General features: G+C 36.0%; 2 protein-coding genes across 4 annotated transcripts in view; one reads left to right on the forward strand and one right to left on the reverse strand.

Moving 5' to 3' along the window:
• Positions 1–436: 436 nt before the first annotated feature.
• LOC129277171 (U3 small nucleolar RNA-associated protein 4 homolog) lies at positions 437–24,852 on the reverse strand. Of its 2 annotated transcripts, XM_064095240.1 has the most exons (11): positions 24,392–24,456; positions 17,712–17,774; positions 11,417–11,609; positions 10,773–10,892; positions 9,924–9,989; positions 8,318–8,492; positions 7,231–7,385; positions 6,539–6,758; positions 4,920–5,026; positions 3,776–3,875; positions 437–1,605 (listed from the first exon to the last, which is right to left on the reverse strand). In XM_064095240.1, exons 3-11 carry the CDS (start codon positions 11,579–11,581, stop codon positions 1,490–1,492), a joined length of 1,224 nt encoding a protein of 407 aa, XP_063951310.1. In that variant the 5' UTR covers positions 11,582–11,609; positions 17,712–17,774; positions 24,392–24,456; the 3' UTR covers positions 437–1,489. The 2 variants fall into 2 exon arrangements, with proteins under 2 accessions (XP_063951310.1, XP_063951309.1); XM_064095239.1 differs by lacking the exon at positions 17,712–17,774 and having other exon boundaries at positions 24,392–24,852.
• The window catches only part of LOC129277193 (pyruvate dehydrogenase phosphatase regulatory subunit, mitochondrial-like), a 29,070-nt gene continuing 28,536 nt past the window's right edge, over positions 24,553–25,086 (forward strand). Inside the window, exon 1 of one of the 2 annotated variants that reach the window (XM_064095236.1) lies at positions 24,553–24,714. The gene's annotated coding sequence lies outside the window, so the exon portion shown is untranslated. Of the gene's footprint in view, positions 24,724–25,086 lie in introns of both variants that reach the window. The other variant, XM_064095237.1, reaches the window with a different exon arrangement.

Below are 25,086 nucleotides of genomic sequence, written 5' to 3' on the forward strand. Positions count from 1 at the left end.
CACTTGTCTTTTTACCTTCCTGTTACATCAAATTATTTGTGCAGACTCACACCATAATGCAAATCAAGAAAACAAATGAACCTGGGGCCTGTTTCATAAAACCTTTTACAATAAAAAATTTGCAATAGTAGTTAAAAGCTACTGAAATACTTCAAACTGATGGGCTGAGGGTAAACTTGTTATAGAAATTGTGTATTTCTCTTGGCCAAATTGAGTTAACATGGGAAACGAGCCCGCCGTGTGGGTATTTGCCATTTACACACCTCTCCATCAACAAACCTAACAATCCTGATGATGAACAGTCAAGATGTACACCCCCACCTCAAACTTCCCACATCCTCATACCTAATCGACTCTTCACCTGCTTGGAGTTATCGTTTACATTCCTTTTAAGGACTTCAGCCAATCCCATCAACGAATACTCTCTTTCCTTTTTCATCTAGCATTACATCACCTTTCAAATTCAACTCCATTTCTTTAAATTTGAACTCTATGGCCTGTATTCTGGATTCCCCTTTAACGTATAGACTTAGGTCTAAGTCAGTGCTGAAGTTTAAAAATTATGAGAAGCAAAAAATATCAAATTCGCTGACACCAGGCTTCATGAGAAGCAACATAAATCACTGTAATATACCTGTAATTTCTTGGGATCAGCCAAATAAATTTTGCCATCATATTGGATCTCAAGACATTCCTTTGCCTGATGTCAGCAAAGTCAGACCTGGGGAGCATTTCATCAACATTTTTTTTTCTGACAAGATGTCAGATCTGACAACTTGCCTTAGTTTTGATTGACTGAGAAGCAGTGTTACTATGGTAATGGTTGGATAAAACAAGACTGTCAGATAAAACATTTGACAAGTCTTTTCTTAAAATGCTTCCAAGGGATGGGTAAGATAATAACTTTACCATATGAGAAAAAACAAAGGTATAGAAGTCAATCAAAGTCCCATTTTGGTTGGTTGGGATCACCATAGAGAGTCAAAATTAATCTGATTATATTCCTCAAATCGGCAAAAATCAATAATTTCATATCTCTCTTCAAGTACGTCAAATTGTATGATAATAACAGACTTTTAAGGAAAAGTTGCTAATTTGCATTTTCTGAACAGTGATTTGTAGTTTTTATTTTATGCTGCCTATTTTGTGATGTGATTAACCCTTAGTATAAGTTAACTGCGAAGGGATTGCCAATTATCATTTTAAAATAGTATGTGTTTGTACTTTTTATTTTAAGTAGCCAATTTGGTGTAGTGATCAGCTTTCAGCGCAAGTTAAGTGAGAAGGGATTACCAATTTGCATTAAAAAAAAAGTGTTTTCCAATTTTCACTATGTTGCCAATTTTGTGCAGTGATTAGAAATTAGCATGAGTTAACTGAAAAGGGATCTAGCTCCCAGCCCCCAACCCAAAAAAAAATGTGGATGACATTTCTCTTTAGATTAAGAATAAAACTGATCAACAATAAATGGAATATGCTTTACAATCCTTTATAAATTATACTTGTGGTGTAAAATATTCCAAGTTTCTTCAATTCCTACCTTAGCCTTCAGTTCCAATAACTTCACTGGTTGTTCTGATAATGGTAATTGTTTTCCATCTTCATCTAAATTGAGGAAACAAACAACACAAAATATATTAAGTTGATGGCAAGAATTCATAAAATTAAGAAAAAAAAAAATTGCCATATTGTGTGAGCAAAGGATTAACATAAAATATATATCAGTAAAGGTGATGACAACTGAAAAATTTCTCTTGCATTATTCAGTCATATACTGATGAAAAAATGTTACAAAGGATTACAGGCATAATCTCAGTGTTTTCAAGATCAAATTTAAGAGATAGTTTGGTTAAAGTAGAAATATATTGAGAATCATAAAAATGGAGAAATATATATCAAATTAAAGGAGAAATAAGAAGAACACGATGGTGTACATCATTTATCATGGAGACCAATGAAACTCAGTTAATTGATAGTTTAAAGTTCTCTCTCTGAATGCTTCAAACATGCAGAATTACGTCCGCGACATTGGGGATTTTTGATGACGTGTATGTCTGTATGAGAGACGTGATTGGCTCTTATGTGATTGTAAACAAACCATCCAAAATTAATTGCTTGCTCGCCTTGCTGACTGAGAGCTTTGCAACACGTGCATCTACTCTCTCAGCCAAGGCGAGCAAGCAATATGTCTTTGTGATTGTTTGTTTACAATCACATACGAGCTATGCATGTTGGGGATGATTTTTTACATCTAATTTTAATTTACCTCAACTTTTTGCTTCAAAAAAGGTTTTATCGTAATTAAAAAAATAGTACAAGGTGTTACTATATTTTATATAGATAAATAATTCCCTGAGTTTCGTAATTTTGTCAAAATAATGAGATACAAATTATATCTAACAGAACGAGTGACAATCTATCCCAGCCACGTGAAGTTCATCGTCGGTGCATATCGTCTGCTGCTATTCGTTGAGTTGATTTGCCTTCAGGTTCGGATATATTCACTTGTTTGTAAGTACAGTTATATCATTATTTTCCTTTATTAGAGTAAATTTTGTTGATAGAGGGAAGAGACTCTGTCTGGATGTGGTCATGCTGGAATTAATTTTCATGGATTTATTTTGGCCCGCGGTGCAGCCAGTAGCTGCATGAGTTGGTAGCGAATCGGCATGCAAGTTGAAATGTCCGACTCATCATCATCGGCGTAATTCCCCTAATTTACCTCCATCCACGTCACTTTGTTGTTCACTAGAGCTCGAAACTTCATCATCATTCTCTTCACCTTCAAAATCATCAATTTGAAAATCCAAATCTAGATAAACTTCTGGGTTTTCTTTCATTTCGTGATCGAAGTATTCAGTGACAGTGTGGAGAAAACGTACCCTCGCAACAGGTTTTGCATGCAAGTGGAGCTTGACGTGGGAGAGCCAATCACGTCTCTCTCGTACAGACATACACGTCATCAAATTCAAGTCAATTCAGAGACCGATGCGAGGCATATTTTGGAGAGGCATTTTAGCGCTTTTTAATTGGCGATTTCCACCTTATGTATTATTTTCGTTATTTTGAATGACCCAATGATAATCCCCACATCATGACCTTTCCACTGATATATAATAAGGCCATATTCATAATCAATATATTTCTCCTTTAAGACATTTACGATTCATCATGCAATTGAGTCTCATTGGACTCTCACAGGAGCATCGAAGATCATATCAAGCTTTGAAATTCATTTTCAAAGTTAAAGATTTTTATCATTAAAGACAATATTAAGCTTTGGTAAGTCAAAGACATGACCTCACACAGTAAATTACCAATTCGTCCACTGCCTACTTGTCCACTCACCACGTAGTTTACTTTCATTTAGTCTAATGCCATTTGGTCCATCAACATTTCATCCAATAACCAGTTGGTCCAATAACCATTTGGTCCAATCATCACTACGTCTAATCACCAGTGGGTCTATGACCATTTCATCTCATAATCAGTTGATCTAATATTTGTTTTATTTTCATTCATTTTGCCCAATTAACACTTAGTCTAATTAGACCAAATGGTATATTGACTAAATGGTTATTGGACCAGCTGGGTATTAGACAAAATGGTGAGTGGATGAAATGGCAGTAAGAGCATGTGGATATTGGACGAACTGATGGTAGACCAAATGATAGTACTAGACGAGTTGGGAATGGGACGAATTGGCATTAGACCAAGTAAAAATAAACCACTTCACACTTTGGTAGAGTAATTACTGTGTTTTTACATCACATACCTGAGGAGGCCTCCGTGTTGCCTAGTTTCCACACCTCAAGGGAATGAGAATATTGTAAGAGAAGCATCCTGGCCTTGGGCGCCAAACAAACAATGGGCTTCTATAAGACAGAAAAATATGAGACAAGACAGAATGAACCTACATGGATCCTCAACTAAAACACAGTCCAAATTTTTGCCTCTGTCTTTGCGAGATGTAATTCACCATACACATTTCTGATACTTTATATGAAATACCAAATCAGATTGTCTCTCCATATATGCATACATGAATTTGCTTTAAAGTTGATCCCTTAATAAAACTGTTCTTTAGTCAGTGCAAGGAAAACCATTTCCAGGTATATAATGACCTCCATGAGCTTTGACCTTGATGCCCCAGAAAAAACCTTACCAGATCTCTGTCGTTCCTATATGTGCACAACAGACAAGTTTAGAGCTGATTCATTAACCAGTTTTCAACCCTTATTAGATGCAACATGTTTGCAAACAATCAACACTGCATTAAACAAAGAAAAAAAATTCTTAGTGGTAAATATCTTGAACAACCAAATTCATTACACCTGGGTAAGGGGTTTGAATTTACACATTATATAGTGCTTGCACTTGACCAGAAATGGCTCGAGTGTGTGATTCATTGTAAAAATCCTCTAAACTGTTTCTAGTCTAACTTAATAAATTGAGATTTATTCAAATTATTGTAAGGGTTAAGTTATGCGGTTAAGTTATGCAATAACAAAAACAATATGGCTGGACGATCTGAAAACTTCATGCGGCCTTTGACCTTCAGATCCTAAAATCTAATTGATCATTGTCCCTCCAATCATACATGAATCAAGTTTGAAGATGAACTCTCCAATGGTTCTTTGGTTATTGCAGGAACCCAATATTTTCAATTATATTGACCTCTGCAACATTTGAGCTTTGACCTCATGACCCACAAATTATCAGATCATTGTCAGTCCTACTTGCCTACTAGGAATGAGTGCGAAGCCGATCCATCGAATTGTTTTTAAGATATCACAAGAACGAGAATGAGATGGAAGGAAGACCTGAGAAGACAATACCTCTGGAAACCACAATGGACAATGGACACATAAAGGAATAAACAAGGGGTGAATTGACTCAAAAGACAAGATAAGACTCACATGTGGGAAGCTGCGTATTCTGTGACGTAGTTGTGCCGCTGATTTACTTGGTTTGCCGATAGCTGTCTCAATGTCCACTGGATTTACTGCGAGTAAGGTATCCACACCTGTGTTGTAGCAAACAAACCATTGATATGTTAAAGGCCAAGTCCATTCCAACAAAAGTCGATTTAAACTATAAAAAAAATTAAAAAAACATAGAACTTGATATTTCATCAAATTCAGATTACAAAAAAAGAAGAAAATTCTGACATTGTAAAGTTGTGCATATAAGGTTAAAAGGTTGCTTTTGTGTGCATCCTGGTTATGCCTGTTCTGTGTTGAATAATTTGATGTCATCATTCTTCATCATTCCCACAATTACTGTCCGATTTTCAATAAGATCAGTCAAACAAAAGCTTGGATCATGAATTTGCTGCCATGATTCAAGAATTTCCATAATTGTCAAAATGAATATTTTAACAAATATTGGGACTGTATTAGTGTGTTGCAGAGACTCAAAATTGTAGACTATCAGAGTCTGACTAGAATTTTCTAAATTGCGTGTACGCAGACTGTAAAAATAGTACATCAATTGTGGGTGAATGGACGTCATAGGCCTACAAAAAAAATAAAATATTTTGATGCATTTATTTGACAGATTTTTTTTCTTCTTCAAATAAACCCCTTCCTACGCGTGGAAGCGTCGTGGTGTAGCGGTTCTGACTCTTGCCTTGTAATCAGAGGGTCGTGTGTTCGAATCCCACCATGGCCTAGCGTCCTTTAGCATGGCGTTAATCCATACTTTGCCACTCTCCACCCAGGTATTAAATGGGTACCCAGTAGAATGTGAAAGCCTATATGTAGTATGCCTAGCAATTGAGTCTTGGAACTCTTGTTGGAATGCTCCCCAGGGAGTGGAGAAGTGCATACATTGTATGCGGGCATGCAAGGATCCGATGACCGGGGTAATAATATGTCTGTAAAGCGCTTAGAGACGTCATTCCGATGTATTAAGCGCTATATAAATGCGGAATATTATTATTATTATTACATCAAAGCTGGTGTTCAAGTCAATACTTCAACTAAAATTTTACTTAGTATTGTGCATAAGTAAAATGCTTAACCATCTTTGCTATTCAATCGCCCTTTTTGGCTGGCTTAAGTCTGGTTAGTGTTCAGTTTACAAAATGTACATACGTGGAGACTACCATGCTGCCAACAGGTGAACACATGAATTGCAAAGACTTCATAACATCACAATGGTTATTAGGAAATATATTGCTTAATTTGTCTTGATAAATTAAAATACCTAGAAGAGATATGAATATAAGTATTTTGTATAGCCAAGTGAAACATTTTACTTTGTCAATCAGTACTCTGAATTGAATACCAGCCTAGGGGATTGTTTGACAAGTAAAATGTGACTTAGAATCATGCTTAAATTCTGATATGTACATGAATTGTAACGTGCAATATACTGGTTAATACACAGTAGTGCACATCCTCCGAGCATGATTTGACCAATGCGGTACGTGTTACATTTTATACCACACCAAACTGGAAATTTAAGTGCAACTCTAAGTCACACTCAGCTCTTTGTGAAACAACCCCCCCCCCCCCCCTGTTTACCTACATACCTCCTGACATGAGTGTATCACCAGCTATGACCAGAGCTCTGACATCGTGGCTGTGATCCCGGATTGTCTTACCACGGACCCAGTGCCTGGTCTCGGAACCCGAAGCCTTCTGGACCAGCTGGAACTCTGTAATGATGGGATCCACCCCGGCCGAAAAGATACGGCCTTGGTCCTGGGAGACAGCGAGGGCCAGAATGGATGCTCGGTGACTGGTGTAACTCTGTCCAAGATAAACACAGGGAAAAAGATACAAATTATCATCAGTGTAGGATATACCGGAGGGTGATGGCTGATTTCACCCACTTCAGAGCCCAAATCACCCCCAGAATTCTCAAACTTGAGTGCTTTGGGGTGACCATCTCTTCTACAGCTACCGCAAGATCTGCCAGATAATATTTAAGAACATCTAAAAAAGCACTAATCTACATGTTGATACTTGAATTTATTGAGTAATTGATTGTTGTGCTAACAGGTAATGTCCAGGTAAGTGCAGTGGGACCAAGCCGAAAGGCTTCAAATAATAGTTCTCAATAAGCTATGGAGAAATTCATGAAACAAATATTCTTTGATTTTCACTGACAACTGTTAGAAGCTACTGAAAATCCTTGCATCTGATTGGCTAAGAGCAATCTAGTAGTGAAAATCACTGATAAAACTCTTCACGAAATGCCCCCCTGTGATTTGGATCATACCTTGAGCAGCGTCCCATGTTTGCCATTCCAGAACTGTGTCCTTCCCACAGAGTCTCCACTGATGATGGTCATATCATCCAAGATAGCTACTTGCCAAACTACAACCTCTGTATGTTTCTGAACCCTCTGAGTGGTGATCCGCAGTGTTGCATGACCTGAAGGTGTTAAAGAAAATGATGGAAGTGTAAATCGCCTTGTCAAAAGAGCAGCATACAGAGAACCTGAAACTTACTTTTCACAATCTTCACATGTTGCATGTCCTGAAGGTGTTTAGAAAGTGTAATTTAACCCTATGTTTTGTGAATTTCTTATGTATTTCTTTGTTTTTTACTTTTATGAATTTTTTCAGGGACCATTTTGCGATCATATGGTGTTTAGAAAGTGTAATTTGACCCTATGTTTTGTGAATTTGTGTATTTCTTTGTTTTTTACTTTTTTAAATTATGTCAGGGACCATTTTGCGATCATAAAACAGCGTAAAATAAATCAATTTAAACCAGGAAAGGTATTAAAAATAATCATACATATATGAGTTTTCGTTGAAAACACAAGTGAACCTGAAATTGACTTTTAATAAACAATCTCCACATTTCATCACAGACATAAAAATGTGCATAGCTCCCTTAATAGCAGGATTCCTGGTAAAATATGCACCACAGACCGTTGACCAAATGAATAAAGGGAAACTTGCTGACTGGTCTACACCCTCTTCATCTTCTTTCTGTTTGGTCTTATCCCACATAACCAAAACTTTCCAAGGGTTGAAAATAATTTTGGAACAACATATGATATGCTGTATCTTGGTCTTGACACGTTTAATATTGTGTACATTATTCTTACTATGTAGAATTTGAGGAAACTACTTTTCATGTTTTTGTAAATGGTTACCAAAAAAAAAGAGTGAAGCTGAACCAATAGTGGGGAGGGGGTATGCTGAGCCAACCCCCTTCCTGGTTGTGCAGTGTACGTGTAAAGTGTACAATTTCCATTTATATGTTATTGTTATTAATGGTGTTGATGTTTGGGGGAAAATTAATAAATCAAATTGAAAACTTGATATAAATTGAATATCAAACCCTTCACATACCTGTATTTACATTCCATATCCTGATATTATCGAGTGATCCAGTTACAATGACCTCGTCTGAAATATGCCATGCCAGTGACACGACCCGGCCTTGTTGCATCTGGAGTGACCTGTCGTAAAGGAGGCCCTCGTCAGTTAGCTCATAGAGACGGATGTACCCATCCTCGCAACCTGCCTTGGGTATGGGTTAAAAGCAAAATTTAAATTCTTACAAATTAAGATACAGCAAGACAATTTATATGAACATTTATTTCAGTTGGGACCTCTGACAGATTGAAATATATTTTGAAAAATGATTTGACTACAAAAATAAAACTTCACTAAGAAGATTGGTTGTCAACAGCAACAGGCATCTCTAAAATGACCCACAATGCATTGTGCACCATCATTGTAAAAAGAAAAAATAATTTGCACACCTTAAATTATTGATAAATAGCAGTATATTTATCTGACTTCATCAGTAAACTGCTACTTTATTTCATAAAAGAATCTATTTTAAGTAGAAACCTTAAATTGCAAAGGTGAATGCAAAATGTGTTCATTTTCTATTTCTCTTAATAAAATATTTCTTTTATGGGGTGATGCAAGAAACTTACTTTTCATTGCAAATCAAGCGTAATGAGGTGTCGCAAGAAATTTTTGTTGCAATCAAAGTATTGAACGCAAAATCACTAGAAGTTTTCATTTGATATTACATGCTTGCAGTTTGAAATTTTAATTTACATTTGAATTTTTTAATTTACATTTGAAATTTTACTTACATTGCTTGATTTTAAATTTAACATTTCAAAGTTTTAAAAAAAAGGTTAAATGCCTTAATTCCACCATAGACCTTTGAAAAGATGGACATTCATCGCCAAGAATATGAATTCACTAACAGGTGGCTGTTATTGTCACCTGAATAAAATTCTCTTCATACTTGTCTACTTTGGTCCTATGATCGTTACCATGAGAAGGGCCTGAAGCAGTTTGTGATTGGAACTTCATATTTCACAGATTGTATGTGCAGTTGATAACAAATCACTTAAATCATGGAAAATTGATGTGCAGTTCTTGTTTACCTTGGTAATCTAAGTTCCATGTGTTTTATTTGGGAAAAATATATGCATATTCTAATATAGAGGCTAATTTATAATTGATTGTTAACCATTTAAAATTCAATTTTCCCAAGTTTCTCCATAATATTCCAGATATATGTGGCACATAACGTGTATAGAACGTATATCTCTCAATGTTATTGAGGTCCTTACGTGCATCTAGAAGTGTCCGGATCGAATAATATCATATTTTATATCACAGAAATCATCTGCTTCTCAAGTTTGCTGCTCTAAATATGAAGCAGGTTGATTGAAAGGCAGATGCTGAAACAGGGTATCAGCCAACAAAACTAAGACCGGGGAAACTGATCCGTCTTTAAGTGATCAGATATGTCTTGGTGGTCATGGTAATTGCTGCAGTCATAACACCTGTATGTTCTTGTTAGATAAACATAACCAGGTGACGGTCACTATCATTGGATCAAAGAAATGCTTGCGTTAATCGTCCATCTCTTCATAGGTCCATGATTCCACTGATGCTAATGGAACATAGAAAAGCTGGTACTTACTGCTATATGAGTTTGAGCATGATTCACTGCAATGCACCAAAAGGCATTTCCATAGTAGACTGATTTCTGGCAAAAAATGAAAAGAAAAATACATCTTACTGTGCAATTTTGTTACGTGTAAAAAGTTGTGGTCTATAAAATTGCGAAGTAATAACACAGTGCAATACAAATGTTTACTAACCACTTATTCAAACTTTCACTGAATATCTAACTCTTTGTGGCAGAGAGTAGTATTATCACAAGTTAAAACAATTTTTTTCCGAACAAGATATAAACAAAAAATTATCAAAGTACAAACTAGTTAGTGAAATATGTCAAATTCCAGTACATTCATCCCTCCCCACCATCTATGTAGGGTTGAGATTACATGCAAGTAGTTACTGGTGGTGATGATTTTAACCTAGATGCTAAGAAATAATAGATGCTTGTTAGCAAGCAAACACAGGACCAAAGAACTTAGGTCCTCTCCAAGGGACCTGGTATTGTGCATAAATGTAATGAGCCTTTTCAAAAGGCACTAGCACTAGCACATACAGTGTTCCCTCCCTCCCTCAAGAAGGCATTGAACAAAATACTTATCAGACAGGAGAAAAATAATTATATATCTTTAGAATTGAAAATTCATTTATTAATGCATTTCATAATTAAATTTTTGAGGGTATAGTTACTAGACAGGAATAATGATTTTTTTAATGATTCATTTATAAACTTCTGACATCCGTCTATCTTCCCCATTACACATGGTAGTTTGCCTGTGCGAGTGCCGCTCCCAGAACACAAATTATAGTCACAGAACAAATGATTTCAAAATCCAAAGAATTCTGTGGATCTTTAGAGATATTGTGTTACCTTTGGCTTCAGACAATGCAGATCATATTCTGTGATGTCTCCCTGAAGTCCGGCAGAAAAGAGTCGACCTTTGACCCAAACAAGGCTGTTCACTTTCCTCTTCTTGGAACCTGGGATTACCTGATATTTTTCAAGAATGAATCAAATTGAAAATTAACAAAAAATATTATTTCACTGAATATGAAAATCAAAATATAATAATGAATGACTCATACCACAGTTTACGTAGTATACTATAGTTGGATTTATATACAATTTTTTTGCTTTAATTCTTATAGTTGTCTACATCTTTGAACAGTAAATTACTGATTGGTTTATAGTACCCACTTGGTCTACTTTCCATTTTGTCTGGAATTTGACTTCAATACTCATACCCCACTATTTGGAACTTTGATAGTTAAAAAAAAATATTTCAATGGGTTGGAATATTCATTTCAAATGCCATCAAACAATTTCTTTGACAATCAGATCACAGAAGAATGTATAGGTTTTGGGGTCAGAATGGTGTGAGGACTAGGATTACTTAAGGTTATGGCAAGCTTTAAAACTTGGGTTTATGTTTGATTTAATTTATCGATATTCAGTAGGAGCAAAATGTCATGGAACTTGTTCAACATTCTGCGACCACCTCTAGTTTCACGAACCTTTTGTTGCAACCATTTCCTCCCCTCTCCTGTCTTCCAAATCTCAACAGAGCTGTCCTCTCGGCCAACTGCCAGAAGCTTATCTGTTTGGTTATAAGCCAGGCACTGGATTCCACTTGGAACATAGTTGAAGAACTTGACATGGTGGACCCGAAAATCACTCATGGTTAACCTTCTCAATTATATGTTTTATCTGTGATTGAAAATAGGAAAAATATTGATCAGACCTATAACTGTGATAATGCCGATGTTCTAACGTTCACACTGTCTGTACATTTTGAGCATCGATGGTTGTACAGCATAGTTTCAATACAGGGTTCCCTATTAACACAAAGATCTACAATGAACTGCTAAATGGCTGATCAAAATAATTGTTACAGGCTAAAATAATAAAAAAATTCATGGAAGTTTTGCAGGTGTTGTGCCTTGTACTTTTCTGTGCACTACGCCCGAGTTGGAACCTTGAGTGCCACCAGTGCGGGTCCCTGTAGTTCTGGGGAGGGAGTTGAAGTAATTTTTGTCTGATATTTAGAACCGTCCGTTGCTAGATCTAGGCCTAGACTTGCCCCGGGGACCTCGACACGTCTTCAGACAGTGTCGAGGTCCTGAATGCAACCTATCATTCCCACCGGAGTACACCGATGCACTATTTTCATCTTGAAATTGCAATTACATGGATGATAAAAATAAACCCAAAATATGACAGCTACAATTCATCTTACCTAAACAACCCGACCCCACAACACGTCATCCTTAAAAGTAAGATAATTCCAAGGAATCATTGAAAAGAACAAAAAATTTCGGAAATCTTCCCAATTGCGCCTTGAACCTTGAAGGAATAATCCCTTAAGCAGCTCTTGCGCCATCGCTATGTTTAAGGTAATATGCGAAAAAAGGAACTGCGCATGCGCAAATGAATATTTACAAGATGTTGTCACTGCTTGCTTTTACAACACACTTTAATGAATATGCATAGCAAGAAGAGATGAAAACTTTCGGCAAATTGCAAGTTGCCTCAATATTAATTCAATTAAATCGTGATTTTGCATATAATTCAATACTATTTTTTGTGAAAAAATATATAGATCTACATGTAGGGCCTATTTTCTGACTGAATTTTAAAAATTTCATTTATATCTTTATGCTATACTTTTGTGTATTTAAATTTATTTTATTTTGTCATGTGTTTATTTTCTCTCTCTCCTTTTCATTCTTCTTATGCGTTGTTTATAGGGGGGGGGGATGGATGGGTGGGTGAAGCGTGGCTGAGTATGCCTTTAATTGTGTATGTGTGTCTATATGTATAGAAGATTTTATTTTGTATCACTGTTCCCTTTGTAATTATAATTTATCAAAGAGATATGTACAAATTGATTCTTAGTGTACATTTTGAACAATCAATTCATTTTTATGTATGAATTCCGATTAAATTATGTTGAATGATTTCATGTTATTCATTATTTTCACATGTTATAATGAGGAAGAAATTAATATGATTTTGAAACCCCCAAAATACTGAAAATCAATTTTGCTTGCATTAAAATAGAAAACAAGAAAATAATAATTCTACAAATGTAATTTAAAAAAAAATTGTCATGCTGCGAATGCAGGGTGATTATTTTCTTAATGCTTCGATATCACCGTTTGTTGTTTTAACTCACCACAGGGTATATAGTGCACCATTATTTTTTTAAATGGTGAGTATAGGATCTAGTGCTAAGTCGATGCCTAGATGTTATGATAACAGGTCTGTTTATTGGATTCTCCTCTAAGGAGGTGTGTAAGAAAAAAAATGTGTGGCTAATTATGTTCCCTTTTGTATTTATGAAATCCCATATGAGTTTTAATAGAAAAATTTGATCCAGATTTAAAATAGAGCCAATATAAATTTTTGGAAAATGTCCACTTTTGCTTGGAATTGCCCAGGACAGAGAAAACAAGACAAAAGAGGATAAAAAAATAAAGAAAAGAAATATAGAGACAAATGAAGAAAAGGAAGGCTAGGGCAGGACAGTGATTTTCTGCGATCACGGAAAATGGACGGAACTCACGGAAAGGGCCTTTTGAAACGGAAAATCACGGAAAACATATTTTTCCACAAAATACACAGAACAGCAACAGAAATTACTCTAAAATCTCAACAAAATATGAATATTAAATGGCCACAAAGCCCCAGAAAACATGATCTCTCTTCACTACAATCATGACAATCACACATCGTGACTGCACTCGACTTCATCACTCGATCGTACCCGGTACCCTCGCCCGTACCATACCGTACACGGCCGGGCGCCGGGTTGGGCTTATCGAAAACAACATTCACATGCACACATCTTTTGAACAACACGGTCGTGTGTTGCTGCCCTCTACGTTCGAAGATGTAACAGCACGAGAATTCAAAATGGCGGATAAGCGGAAATCGTTGACGGCTCAAAACGATGTCCAAAAAACCCTAAAATTATCGATAAAATTTCATTTAACTGTAAAATAATGCTAATAATGTGAAAGGTGAGGATGTATTCATGTTAAATGTGTTTGTCAAAATATTTTGTGTACTCGCATAGATCCGAATAGAACGGATTCTACTGCGTTGTTGGTACAGTAGCAGATACAAATTTTGACCAGCGCGAGTGTTATATTGCTATTCAATGGGTAAACTGAATTGTCACTTTTACCTGTACACAAAGTCTATGGGGAAACAGAATTTCCGTTTTCTGACATGCTGAAACTGAATTTAAGATTTTCTGAAGCGGAAAGGCAATTTTTTGAAACGGAAAATCACTGTCCCTAGAAGGCCAAGAAAAGAAAAGAAGAAAAAATAACAAATAAGAAATATAAAAGGAAAACCTGGGAAAAGGAAAAGAAAAGAAAAGAGAAAAAGGCAAAAGACTGAAAAAGGAAAAAAGGAAAAGAAAGCCTACCACAAAAACAGAGGCGCACGGCCAATATGGGAGACTCTCCAATATGGGAGATTGTCTCCCACATTGCATTCGAGACTTGCTTTGCAAAATAAAAGAAACACCAACAAAAGCGTAATTTTTTCCATCCAATATTTTGTCTCACTGAGGTCAGAAGCCCATTTGTTTTGTGTGTGGATGACAACAAAAATCCTTATCAAAACAAAAGTAGACGTGAAAAAGGGTGATTTTTCATGAGGAATCTGCTTATCACATTTTTATTTGCCGCCAAGCTAATTCTTTTGCAGCAAATGTAAACAAAGGAAATTGGTCTCCCAAACTGGAGATTGTCTCTGAAATTGGATACCCAAATTCTTTATAAAAGTCTCTGATATTGGAGATAATCTCTCTCATAGGAGACAGTCTCCCATATATTGGCCGTGCGCCTCTGGCTCTAGCCCACTCATGGCATCAATGCATCTCGCGTGCGAAGGATTCATATGCACATGGTGCACGCGAATTTTTCACACCCTTTTTACTAAAATAACTATGCCATTCCTTTTAAAATAATGTTTCTAATTGAGCTATGACACTTACCGAACCATATGGATCGTTTCTTGTCTTCTCTTTGGTGTGTTTTTAAGAAAAAAAAGCATTTTCTCGTGATCTTCACGTAGATACCGCAGGGTCATCGTGGTTGTAAACTTTTGCTTAAAGAGGGCGCGCGATATTATTCACAAGATGTTTGTTTACGGTTCTGCAGCTTGTACTGCTAGCTGCATTTTAGACGCTCAGCATTATTTTCCTCTTTCTGTTTTTTTTTTGCTGTCAAGCGGTATTTTCTATTGTAGCGCCATCAGCGATGATGAAATGTAAAGAGTCGCCTTGAAATGAAGAAAAATTATGTCACATTAATTTGTTAGTTTGTTTCCTATTTTTTTGCACTTTTTTCTTCTTCCTCATCTATGATCAAAGGTGAATACCTTTTTTTGATATCTGTTCTAAAAGCTGGACATTTTAAATATTTTGTTCAAGTAAATAAATCAACAGGATAGTAATCAAAATGCGATAGAGCTGCCCGAGCTGAAAATTCTGATACAAGGACTTGAAAAATAAAACATTCTGAGCACTTTTTATAACCATGATGAGGAGACCTATATATATATATATATATATATATATATATATATATATATGTATATGAAATAAGCTAACACGAAAAAAAGACGTTTTGGGGACTGTTAAATAAGAATTCATGAGTGGGATAGGTAACTATCTATTCTATTCTTGTTCGTTTTCTATTATTATTTGTGTGTTGTGTTTATTTTTCTTGAAGCACCAAAAGGTGGACATGTCCACTAAGATATATTAACGAAGTCACCATTATTATCACAAGCTAACGGATCAAAATGCGAGCGTGAAACGTGAGCTTCTTTTTTTCTTAATTCAGTCTTAACGATACTTTTTCATCATATTTTAAAGGTGAATCTCATGATTCAAAATGATAAATGCTTGTCGCACGGGCAGAAATAGCGGGACCAATAGTTATTTTCAATATTCCGAACTGCATTCTGGACGTTGTATAAGCGCCTTTGTAAAACAATTAAAAGGGTAGGCCTATTTACCTTACAAATTATGCGAGCGCTGAACTTTTGGACATTTAAACCTCAACAAATGGACATTTTTTAAATATGAACAACATCATAAATGTCACTTACAAAAATGATGCCAGCGCGAAGCTCGCGCTTAGAGTTTTTGATATTGATGACAGGACTGTATCTAAATGAAAAATAATGCGAGGGCATTTGAACCTTTATAATCATGAAAAAGATGGTATTTTTATAAATAAAACATGGGAGTCTAATTTTGTTTTAGTGTTAATATTCAGATCTTCAAACTTGACATTTTCCTATCCCCTTCATCATCCCCTCTCCTTCTCCCTTTCCCCATTTTCGTTCTCCCTTCTTTTCTTCTCTCCCTTTCCCTTCCCTTTTTCGCTTTTCCTTTCCCTTCTTTTCTTTCCTTTCTCCCTCCCCTACTCTTTTCTCGCTCTTTCCATTTTTCTTTCCCTCTCCCTTCCCCTCTTCCTTTCTTTTGTTTTCTTTCTATTTTATGGTCTCCTTTTCCCTCTCTCTCCTCTACTTTTCCCCCTCCCCTGATCTGTCTTTTATTGTCTCTCCTTTCCTTTCCCGCCCCCTCCATTCCCTTTTTCCTTTCCCTTCTTTTCTTTCCTTTCTCCCTCCCCTACTCTTTTCTCGCTCTTTCCATTTTTCTTTCTCTCTCCCTTCCCCTCTTCCTTTCCTTTGTTTTCTTTCTATTTTATGGTCTCCTTTTCCCTCTCTCTCCTCTACCTTTCCCCCTCCCCTTTTCCTGTCCCTTTCCCTCTCCTTTTTTGTGCAAACATTAACACGAATATCTTGCTTCCTACACACACACACAAACGCCCGCAATCTAACACACGTAATGCGAAACAATCGGGACATTATCATTTTGTTCATATATATATATGTATATTTTCTCAATGAACATTTTCATCTATTTAAAGCTTTGAAAATTATTAAACAATGATTCCAAAGGCGAAATCTCAATGATCATTAGGAAGGTACTTTACCCATTTTCATTTTATGTCATTGTGATTATTCCATACTAAGGCAACATATTTTGGATATAAAAATACGTGAAGGATATGTTCCTCTTCTGTTTTATACTTTAACAGAAAACATTTTGTTCAACCAAATTATGATTTGTATTTCCAAGTTCCATGTAATATTTTCATTGGAAAATCTCTTAAAGGTCAAGTGCACCCCAGAAAAAATTGTTTGAATAAATAGAGAACTATGTTGATTTTTGGTACAATTTCCTATTATGCGCCGACGACTTGAATCGAGAATGTTCGATAGGAAAATTTCGCATTTCGATTGTTGTTTGCGTAATTTCCACCGCAGTACGAAGGATGACTAAGGACGGACCGAGCGAAGTATCCTGGTTGAGATTTGGAGGTAAGCGATAAAAACACTTTCATAAATAATTTATAATTTCTTTTTCAAATAAACTTAAACCATACGATCAAGATTAACATAGTGGACAAATATTGAAAGGTTTGGCATAGTTTAGTCCCTCACATTCGTGTGATGAATGAAAACGTCAAAATGCACTATGAAATCACATGTGTTGTGCGAGGTTAGTATACTAACCTCGCATGTTGTGTGAGTGGCTCTAGCCTAGGCTCCACTCTAGGCGACACCCCAATACTTACCCGTGCTAATAAACTGGGACTCCACTCACGCGCATTTGGGCCGCCCTAGCTTAGAACTAAGCTTTGTTTTACTAAAAAATAAATCTTGTAATGATTCAATAAATGTTACTTAATATATTAGTACTGTTAAATCGGTACTCACCGGTTCTTTTCTTGAATTTTCTGGCAATTTCCCACGCTTCTGGCTTCAATTCTGCGGCTGTTCCTGTCGCGGTAGACAATTACATATGCAACTTTATTTATAAATAGAGCGCCCCTTACGATAGTTGTTAAGAACGCGGCCAAATTGTTAGGTTTTTTGCACTGTGTCCAAGGCGTTTTTATTTTGTTTGATTTTTAATAAATATTTTGTTAAATAGCGATTTTTACGTCAAATATTAAATTCATATCACAAAATATTTTTAATTGTAGAAATATATATAATATCATGCAATTATTCATTCTATATATATTCTATAATAAAATTTATAATTGTTGCGGTCTTTAAAAAAGGATAGTCGATTGATCAGGTGATGACCACACGTATCACGTGATCTGAAAATCAGCTTCATACCGCTTTGATCGCACTCGACGGTGACCGGACTGACTGCCAAAAAAAGATCGAAAAATGACTCAAATGTAAGTTTCCCTTTATTTTATTAAATTCAAATTAGGAATAGGAATATATTTAATGGGCAATCTTTTAATAAATGATAAACAAACGAGGACAAAACTCATATTTTGGGAGTAATATCATACTTGGGTGCAGGAAACAGTACGTTTAGAAGTTCTAACCTGTTTTTAACGCATTGTCGCCTATGAGGTCCATACATGTTAATGTTTGGACCTCATTGGTACTAGGAGTGCTACTGCTAGGCTCTACTGAAAAATGAAAAGAAACTAAGATAGGCAGGACAACAAGAATTTCAAAATGTGTTTGTTGTCCCAAGAATGATATCAAAATATTCCTTAATATCTAATTTATCATGTGAAACCACTTAAAACTTACGTAAAATTCATTTAAACTGTAAAAAAAAACAAATTCATAGCACCAACATGGTCCGAAAAAGCCATAGACATCGCGGTACCTTTTTAATACACTGTTCGTACTATCGATAGTTAAAACGATCACGATGTGCTCGCTAAATGCGCGCGCCCATCGGCGTCTGCTAGCCGTCATCTGCTGTGACTCTCCAATAGCCCCGCATGTGCGATTTTTTGTAAGATCGTCCCATATGCTGTTTTTCATGTTAGTACATACATGCGTGCGCGTTATTTGCGGACGCAGATCATGTACGCATCTCCGTCGTCTGCTACGGCTCTCTTTATCAGTCCCAAGTGTGAAATATGTGTACATGGTGTATGTTCATTTGGTCTACATGCAGTTTGCCCACTTGTCATTTAGTCTAATGCCAAATGGGCTAAACCCATTTGGTCTACTGAATTGCCATTTGGTCTACACTACACTTGGTCTAATTCTCATTTAGCGAAATGTCCAGTTGGTCTAATTTCAGCATAACCTACATAATTACAATTTTTTTACTTTGTCAAATACCGGTACATAAAATTGGCTTTTTTGATATCATGCAGTTCCACAGTGTGAAATATGTATATATTCGTTTGGTCTACATGCAGTTTGCCCACTTCTCATTTAGTCTAATGCCAAATGGGCTAAACCCATTTGGTCTACACTTGGTCTAATCCTCATTTTGCGAAATGTCCAGTTGGTCTAATTTCAGCATGACCTACTTAAAGGACAAGTCCACCCCCACAAAAAGTTGATTGGAATAAAAAGAGAAAAATCCAACAAGTATAACAGTGAAAATTTCATCAAAATCGGATGTAAAATAAGAAAGTTATGACATTTTAAAGTTTTGCTTAATTTCACAAAATAGTTATATGCACATCCTGGTCGGTATGCAAATGAGGGAACTGATGACATCATTCACTCACTATTTCTTTTGTATTTTATTATATGAAATATGAAATATTTTGATTTTCTCATCATTGTCATGTGAAATGAAGTTTCATTCCTCCCTGAACATGTGGAATTCCATTATTTTAACATTTTGTGCTTCAGGCAAGGAGGTCCTAATCGTCAAATTCGCAAAAATTGAAATATTGTATAATTCAAACAATAAAAAACAAAAGAAATAGTGAGTGAGTGACATCATCGACTCTCTCATTTGGATGAAACTGGCTCGTTCATATAACTATTTTGTTAAAAATAAGCAAAACTTTGAAATGTCATAACTTTCTTATTTTACACCCGATTTTGATGAAATTTTCAGCATTGTGCTTGTCTGATTTTTCTCTATTGATTCAAATCAACATTTTTCTGAGGTGGACTTGACCTTTAATTATATTTTTTTTACTTATATATATTTTTTTAGTCTTTATACCAAATGGGCTTGACCATTTGGTCTATAAATTTTTTTTAATTGCCATTTGGTCTACACTTTGTGTAATTTACATTTGGTCTACACTACACTTGATCTAATTTTTAGTCCAGTCCAGGGTCTAATTTCAACATGACCTACATCATTATGATTTTATACTTTGTGAAATTTTTTTTTCTTTATATAATTTCATTTCACCTTATAGTCTTAGCATTGGTTTCAAATAAATAATACTTGAACAGTGGCAAAGTCATGATAATGGAGCCAAAAGTTTTGAAAGGTCCATATATGGTGTATCAGGTAAAGTTATAAAGTTGTAAGCAGGAGAAGCAAACAACAAAAAATGTTGAAGCGGGGGGGGGGGGGGGGGCGGTGTTCATTAATTTCCTTTTATTTTCCAATGCCAGATCAATCTTTGTTTTTGCTTGTCATTTTTTTTTAATGATATGTTCTGTTCACTCTACAATTTTTACTAATGATCTTTTTTTTTTGGCTTATCATTTTTTTCAGACACATTCGCACCCGAACCGACTCTACAATTAAGGGAAGAGAAGGAATTATTGAACCTCTTGAGAGAATATACTGGTCAAGGGCTGTAATAGTATACAGGGGCACTTCCTGAGAGAAAGTTAATTTTATTTTAATTATGTGTTTTCAGGATATCTAATAGTACTATTGAAATGGCGGTGAAAATTATTGCCCCTGCTGATGAGATTTTTCAGCTGCACCCCTCCTTTATTTTAGTGAATAAGGTGTGGCACTGCCCTATATGATTCATTTTGAATTTTAATGGGCTCCAAAATGCAGTAATTTATAAATTATAGCATAATCTTATTTCGATAAAGCCTTTGACATAAACAAAGCATATTTAAAACAGATTTAGTTATTGCATATCAGAATGTTATGTTTGCCTGATGTTTTCTCAATAACTCTAAGCTGTTATTAATGAATTCTTTCTAGAAACAAAAATAAGCAATTTATTCAAACATGTCAGTTTCATTTTGTAGACATATGCATTGAATTTACCAATTTAGTATAAGGTACGTATGCCATCTTTCACAAATGTTGATTTTTATCACTGGTGGATCTGGGGGAGGGCACATCTGGCTCACCCCCCCCCCCCCTTAGAGAGCCTCAGTCGAGATTTGTAATGAAAATATGCCATTTTCACCAAAGTATGCCCCCCCCCCGGAAAGCAAGGCCCTTTTTTTGCTTGACAAACTTTCATCATGAAAATGTGCCCCCCCCCAGGATAAATCCTGGATCCACCCCTGGTTTTTATTAAGTTTACATGTATTTTCATTTTGAAAAAAAAGGTTTCCTAGAGATTTATAAACAGCATGATTTACACTGAGCGTGTCATACACTTCTGTGCAGAAGAATATTATCTTGAGAAATTTGGTTATTAAATTATGGAAAATATCATTTGCAAATGAAATTACTTGATTGCAATTATTTCTTACATTGTATTGTCATTTTACTTGATAGAAATTCATTATTTTTTATAACCATGACAGTGTTCTAATTTCATATTTGCTAAATTGTAATAATTCTTTTGATCTTCCTTCATCTTCATGAAAGTATGAATTCTAGTCATCTGCTTCAAAGTCTGCCCAATACAATGGTTACAAAGGGCCTAAGCATCACTTGTCATTTTTTAATAAGTAGTTAAGTCAGTAGTCAAGTAAGGGGTCAGACAGTTTGGCTGTATTATATTTGTTTAATTATCTTACTAGTGTCAATTTACTAAACTTTTGCTGTTTGTGATTGAACCCCCAAATTGCTCGATAGTACCATTATGTTGGACAGACGTTAATATTGACTAGAGGACTATTATTACTTTCCAAACCAACCTGAAGATAATATGATACTTCACGTAGTACAGGGGTATATTGTCTCCCTTCCATTGTTGTGATGTATGGGCTGGGTAATATCATCTAACTTGTCCTGGAATAATCATTCTCTGCAACAAGTTCCACTTCAGCGACTCTCAGTTGAACATCATCATTCCTGGCATTGGCGGCGGAAGCCAAAAATTTTAGGGGGGAACCGCCAAAACTTTTTGACAAAAAAAAAAAAAAAAATAGTGACCAAAAATCTTAGGGGGGGGACACAGGAAACAAAAGTGAAAATTGACAAGCCAAAAAAAAAAAAAAAAAAAAAAAAAGGTTATCAACAAAAAATTGAGGGGGGGGGGTCGTCCCCTCCCCACCTAAAATTTAGGGGGATACGTCCCCCCCCCCCCACTTCCACCGCCTATGATTCCAGGTGCTTGGAGATCTTCGAAAGGCATGCTATAACATCCACTTAAGTTCCAGTTCCTTTCATGTTTTTTCCTCATCTTAGTGAGCATCTCCAAGTGTTCATATTTTTAGTGTCCTTTTTTAGATTTACCAAACTCAGTTTTATTACCTGATAAATGAAATTACAAAATTCTATCCCAAAAATTGAACACTTTGATCAAGTTTGGTTACTTAAACTTAATGTTAAATAAACTGAAAATATGTAATAAAAGGCAAAATAATGATAGTGATGAAAAAAATACCGGTAATAAAAACAAAAGTTACTCAAATTCACTCAAAACCATACACTTATCTACTCTCCTCAAAAATCAGTTCTCACTTTTAGGTATTGATCATTCATTCAGTCAATTAAATAATAAAAAGAGACAGGAGATCCTCATCAAAATAAACACAAACACAGTGTCTCACACACACACTACACATTAATAGTAAAATCAGTTTGTATCTTTCGTGGGATTTGTTTTTATGTAAATCTGGATTCTTCTTGGTAGTAGGGCCTTAGGTCGCTCTGACTTGAACTTAAAACTTCCAATCTCAAGAAGGCAAGATATATCTCGGGAGATAGTCATCATCAAGATGTTTAGGAGTTCAACCTGGTGGTGAGGTTATTCATGATGGCATCTGGTATTCTGGCAGAAAGAATCAGAAATATAAAATGCATAAATACAATTGTTTATTTTTTTCAATACAAATTAAATTACCTGAGTCATTCAAGATAGTGGGTATTTTTTTTGGGGGGGGGGGTGATGGCATGACAAGTTTTTAGTCAAAAGTATTTTTATCTTCATTTATCTTTTTTTTCCCACTTTGTATTACCATTTATTCAAAAATTGCAATAAACATATCAATAAATGAGTTTTTAATCTAGTTGGCAAAAGAAAAACCAGTGCAAAAGTAAAGCCAGTATTGGCAGTAAAACACTGACACCACGGCACTGACACTAGCTGACAGTGAATGTTCATTTTCCAGTGCATGCACATCACTGCCCCATCATCTTCACTCGTTTTCAGAAAATATTTAGTTATTTCTCAAATATGACCACGATTATCTTATTCATGTCATTACTCTGGTGTTTATTCATGATTTTAAATTCAGGAAATCATTCAGCAAACAAAGAAAACAAAGCATTTCTTGACTGTGATTCCGTGTGATTCAAGTTCAATTTCATTTCTGTGTGTATCACAGGTACGCACGTACGTGACGTAATCTTAATCTCTATTATGATGTAAATTAATCATCCCGCGCGCGATTAAAATGGCTCGAAATTCGACCAAATTCAAGGGCAGCTCAGCTTGCAAACCTCACTGAGAAGGGCTTCCCCAGCCCTTGCGATTCCCCGCGCTGCAATTTCACTGCAATACACAGAAAGGAAATCAACTCAAGTTTCACAATCAACGGAAAATCCGGAACCCTTCGAGACCCATTTTACAAGAAATACAACTAAATAAGGTAAGAATTGAAAGCAACTCAAGACATTTTCGACTTACCGACACTTTCATGTTTATTTTCGGAAGATTTCATGGAATTTGGGGCACGAAAATGACATCGGTAGCTCGCGAAAGTCCTGTGCAATATGATGACATATTTTTCATCGCACGGGAGGACAAGCACAAAGAGAAAATATCATGTTCATCCGCGATAACAGGGGCTTAATTTTGACGATATCGCATCGCTATGCGATTGCAATGATTGACATGCGAACGAAGCTTGCGTACAAATTTTGAGCACTTCCGCGACAGCGCCATCTAGTGACTACGGCCGTGCCTAACTAAGACAAGTTAATGTACCGGCAATAACTTTCTTATTTTACATCCGATTTTGATGAACTTTTCAGTGTTGTAGTCTTTGGATTTTTCTCTTTTATTAAAGCAACTTTTGTTGGGGTGGACTTGTCCTTTAATTAAATCTAATCAATGAAATTAATGACTTATTTGTTTAACTGACAAGAAAGTACATGGGTGGGACTGCACAAAACACTTTCGCAAATTATGTCAGTCTCGAGCGAGACGAGTAGACTCAGTATCACCTTTCTTTCTCCTCCAAATAAATTTTAGCTAGCTCTAAGTTAGCTCGACTCACACTCTTTAAAGTAAACACGGCACAATATTGGAACGAAATATTCAAAATCATAAAATACTCACATTTCTGCATCAAAGTCTTTCACAAAGACAACTTGTATTTGTAATTCACGTAAATGCACCGCGCACGTGTGTGTGCTGCGCGGCCGAAACTCGCAAGCAAAATACGGTACCGGTATTGCCCGATATGGCCAACCCAAAGGGCCAACCTCTCGTCAGGCCGCGCCGCGCCCGCGCCCGGCCCTCGGCCGGCCGACGGCGAAAATTGGTCGAAATGCCGGAGGATCTCGTCGCTGTTGCTTATATAGTTATACAACAGAATGTTTGATGAAGACTCATCACTGCACTCTCAATTGAAAGAATTCCTGAACTCTTGAAATTCCAGAGTAAGTACGGTACCGGGTAGGCCTAATTCAATATCATTTCGTGCATAAGAGCATTGATTTTCATTATTTTGTAGCTAGCCGAGCTCCGGCCCCGTCGTCGTCTGTGTTAACTAGGCAGACCATCGACCAGGGGCCGGGGGGGGGGCGGGGCCGATTGCAAGAAAGGGTCTTTGCAAGAACCGTCTTTCGTATCGCCCATTTTGGGGATGCGCCATGGGAAACGCATTTTAAATAAATTACCTGCTAACATATTTTATTCATCCGTTAAAGTAAACAAACTCTTTGTTCATAATTTATAATTATATAAAATGATGTGATATTATTTTATACAATTATACAAATAATGCATGCAGCCGAGTGCGTTAGTGGAAA

Source organism: Lytechinus pictus, chromosome 2 (genome assembly GCF_037042905.1).
Source record: "Lytechinus pictus isolate F3 Inbred chromosome 2, Lp3.0, whole genome shotgun sequence".
In the NCBI taxonomy this organism is placed as follows: Eukaryota; Metazoa; Echinodermata; class Echinoidea; order Temnopleuroida; family Toxopneustidae; genus Lytechinus; species Lytechinus pictus.

Excerpts from the sequence above, each read along its gene's own strand:
- LOC129277171 (XM_064095239.1), bottom strand. The coding sequence starts at position 11,581 with ATGAGTGATTTTCGGGTCCACCATGTCAAGTTCTTCAACTATGTTCCA. Across the intron at positions 10,893-11,416 it reads GGAAATGGTTGCAACAAAAG|GTAATCCCAGGTTCCAAGAA; the intron begins GTTCGTGAAACT and ends GAAAAATATCAG. Across the intron at positions 5,027-6,538 it reads TGATACACTCATGTCAGGAG|GTGTGGATACCTTACTCGCA; the intron begins GTATGTAGGTAA and ends GCTACAACACAG.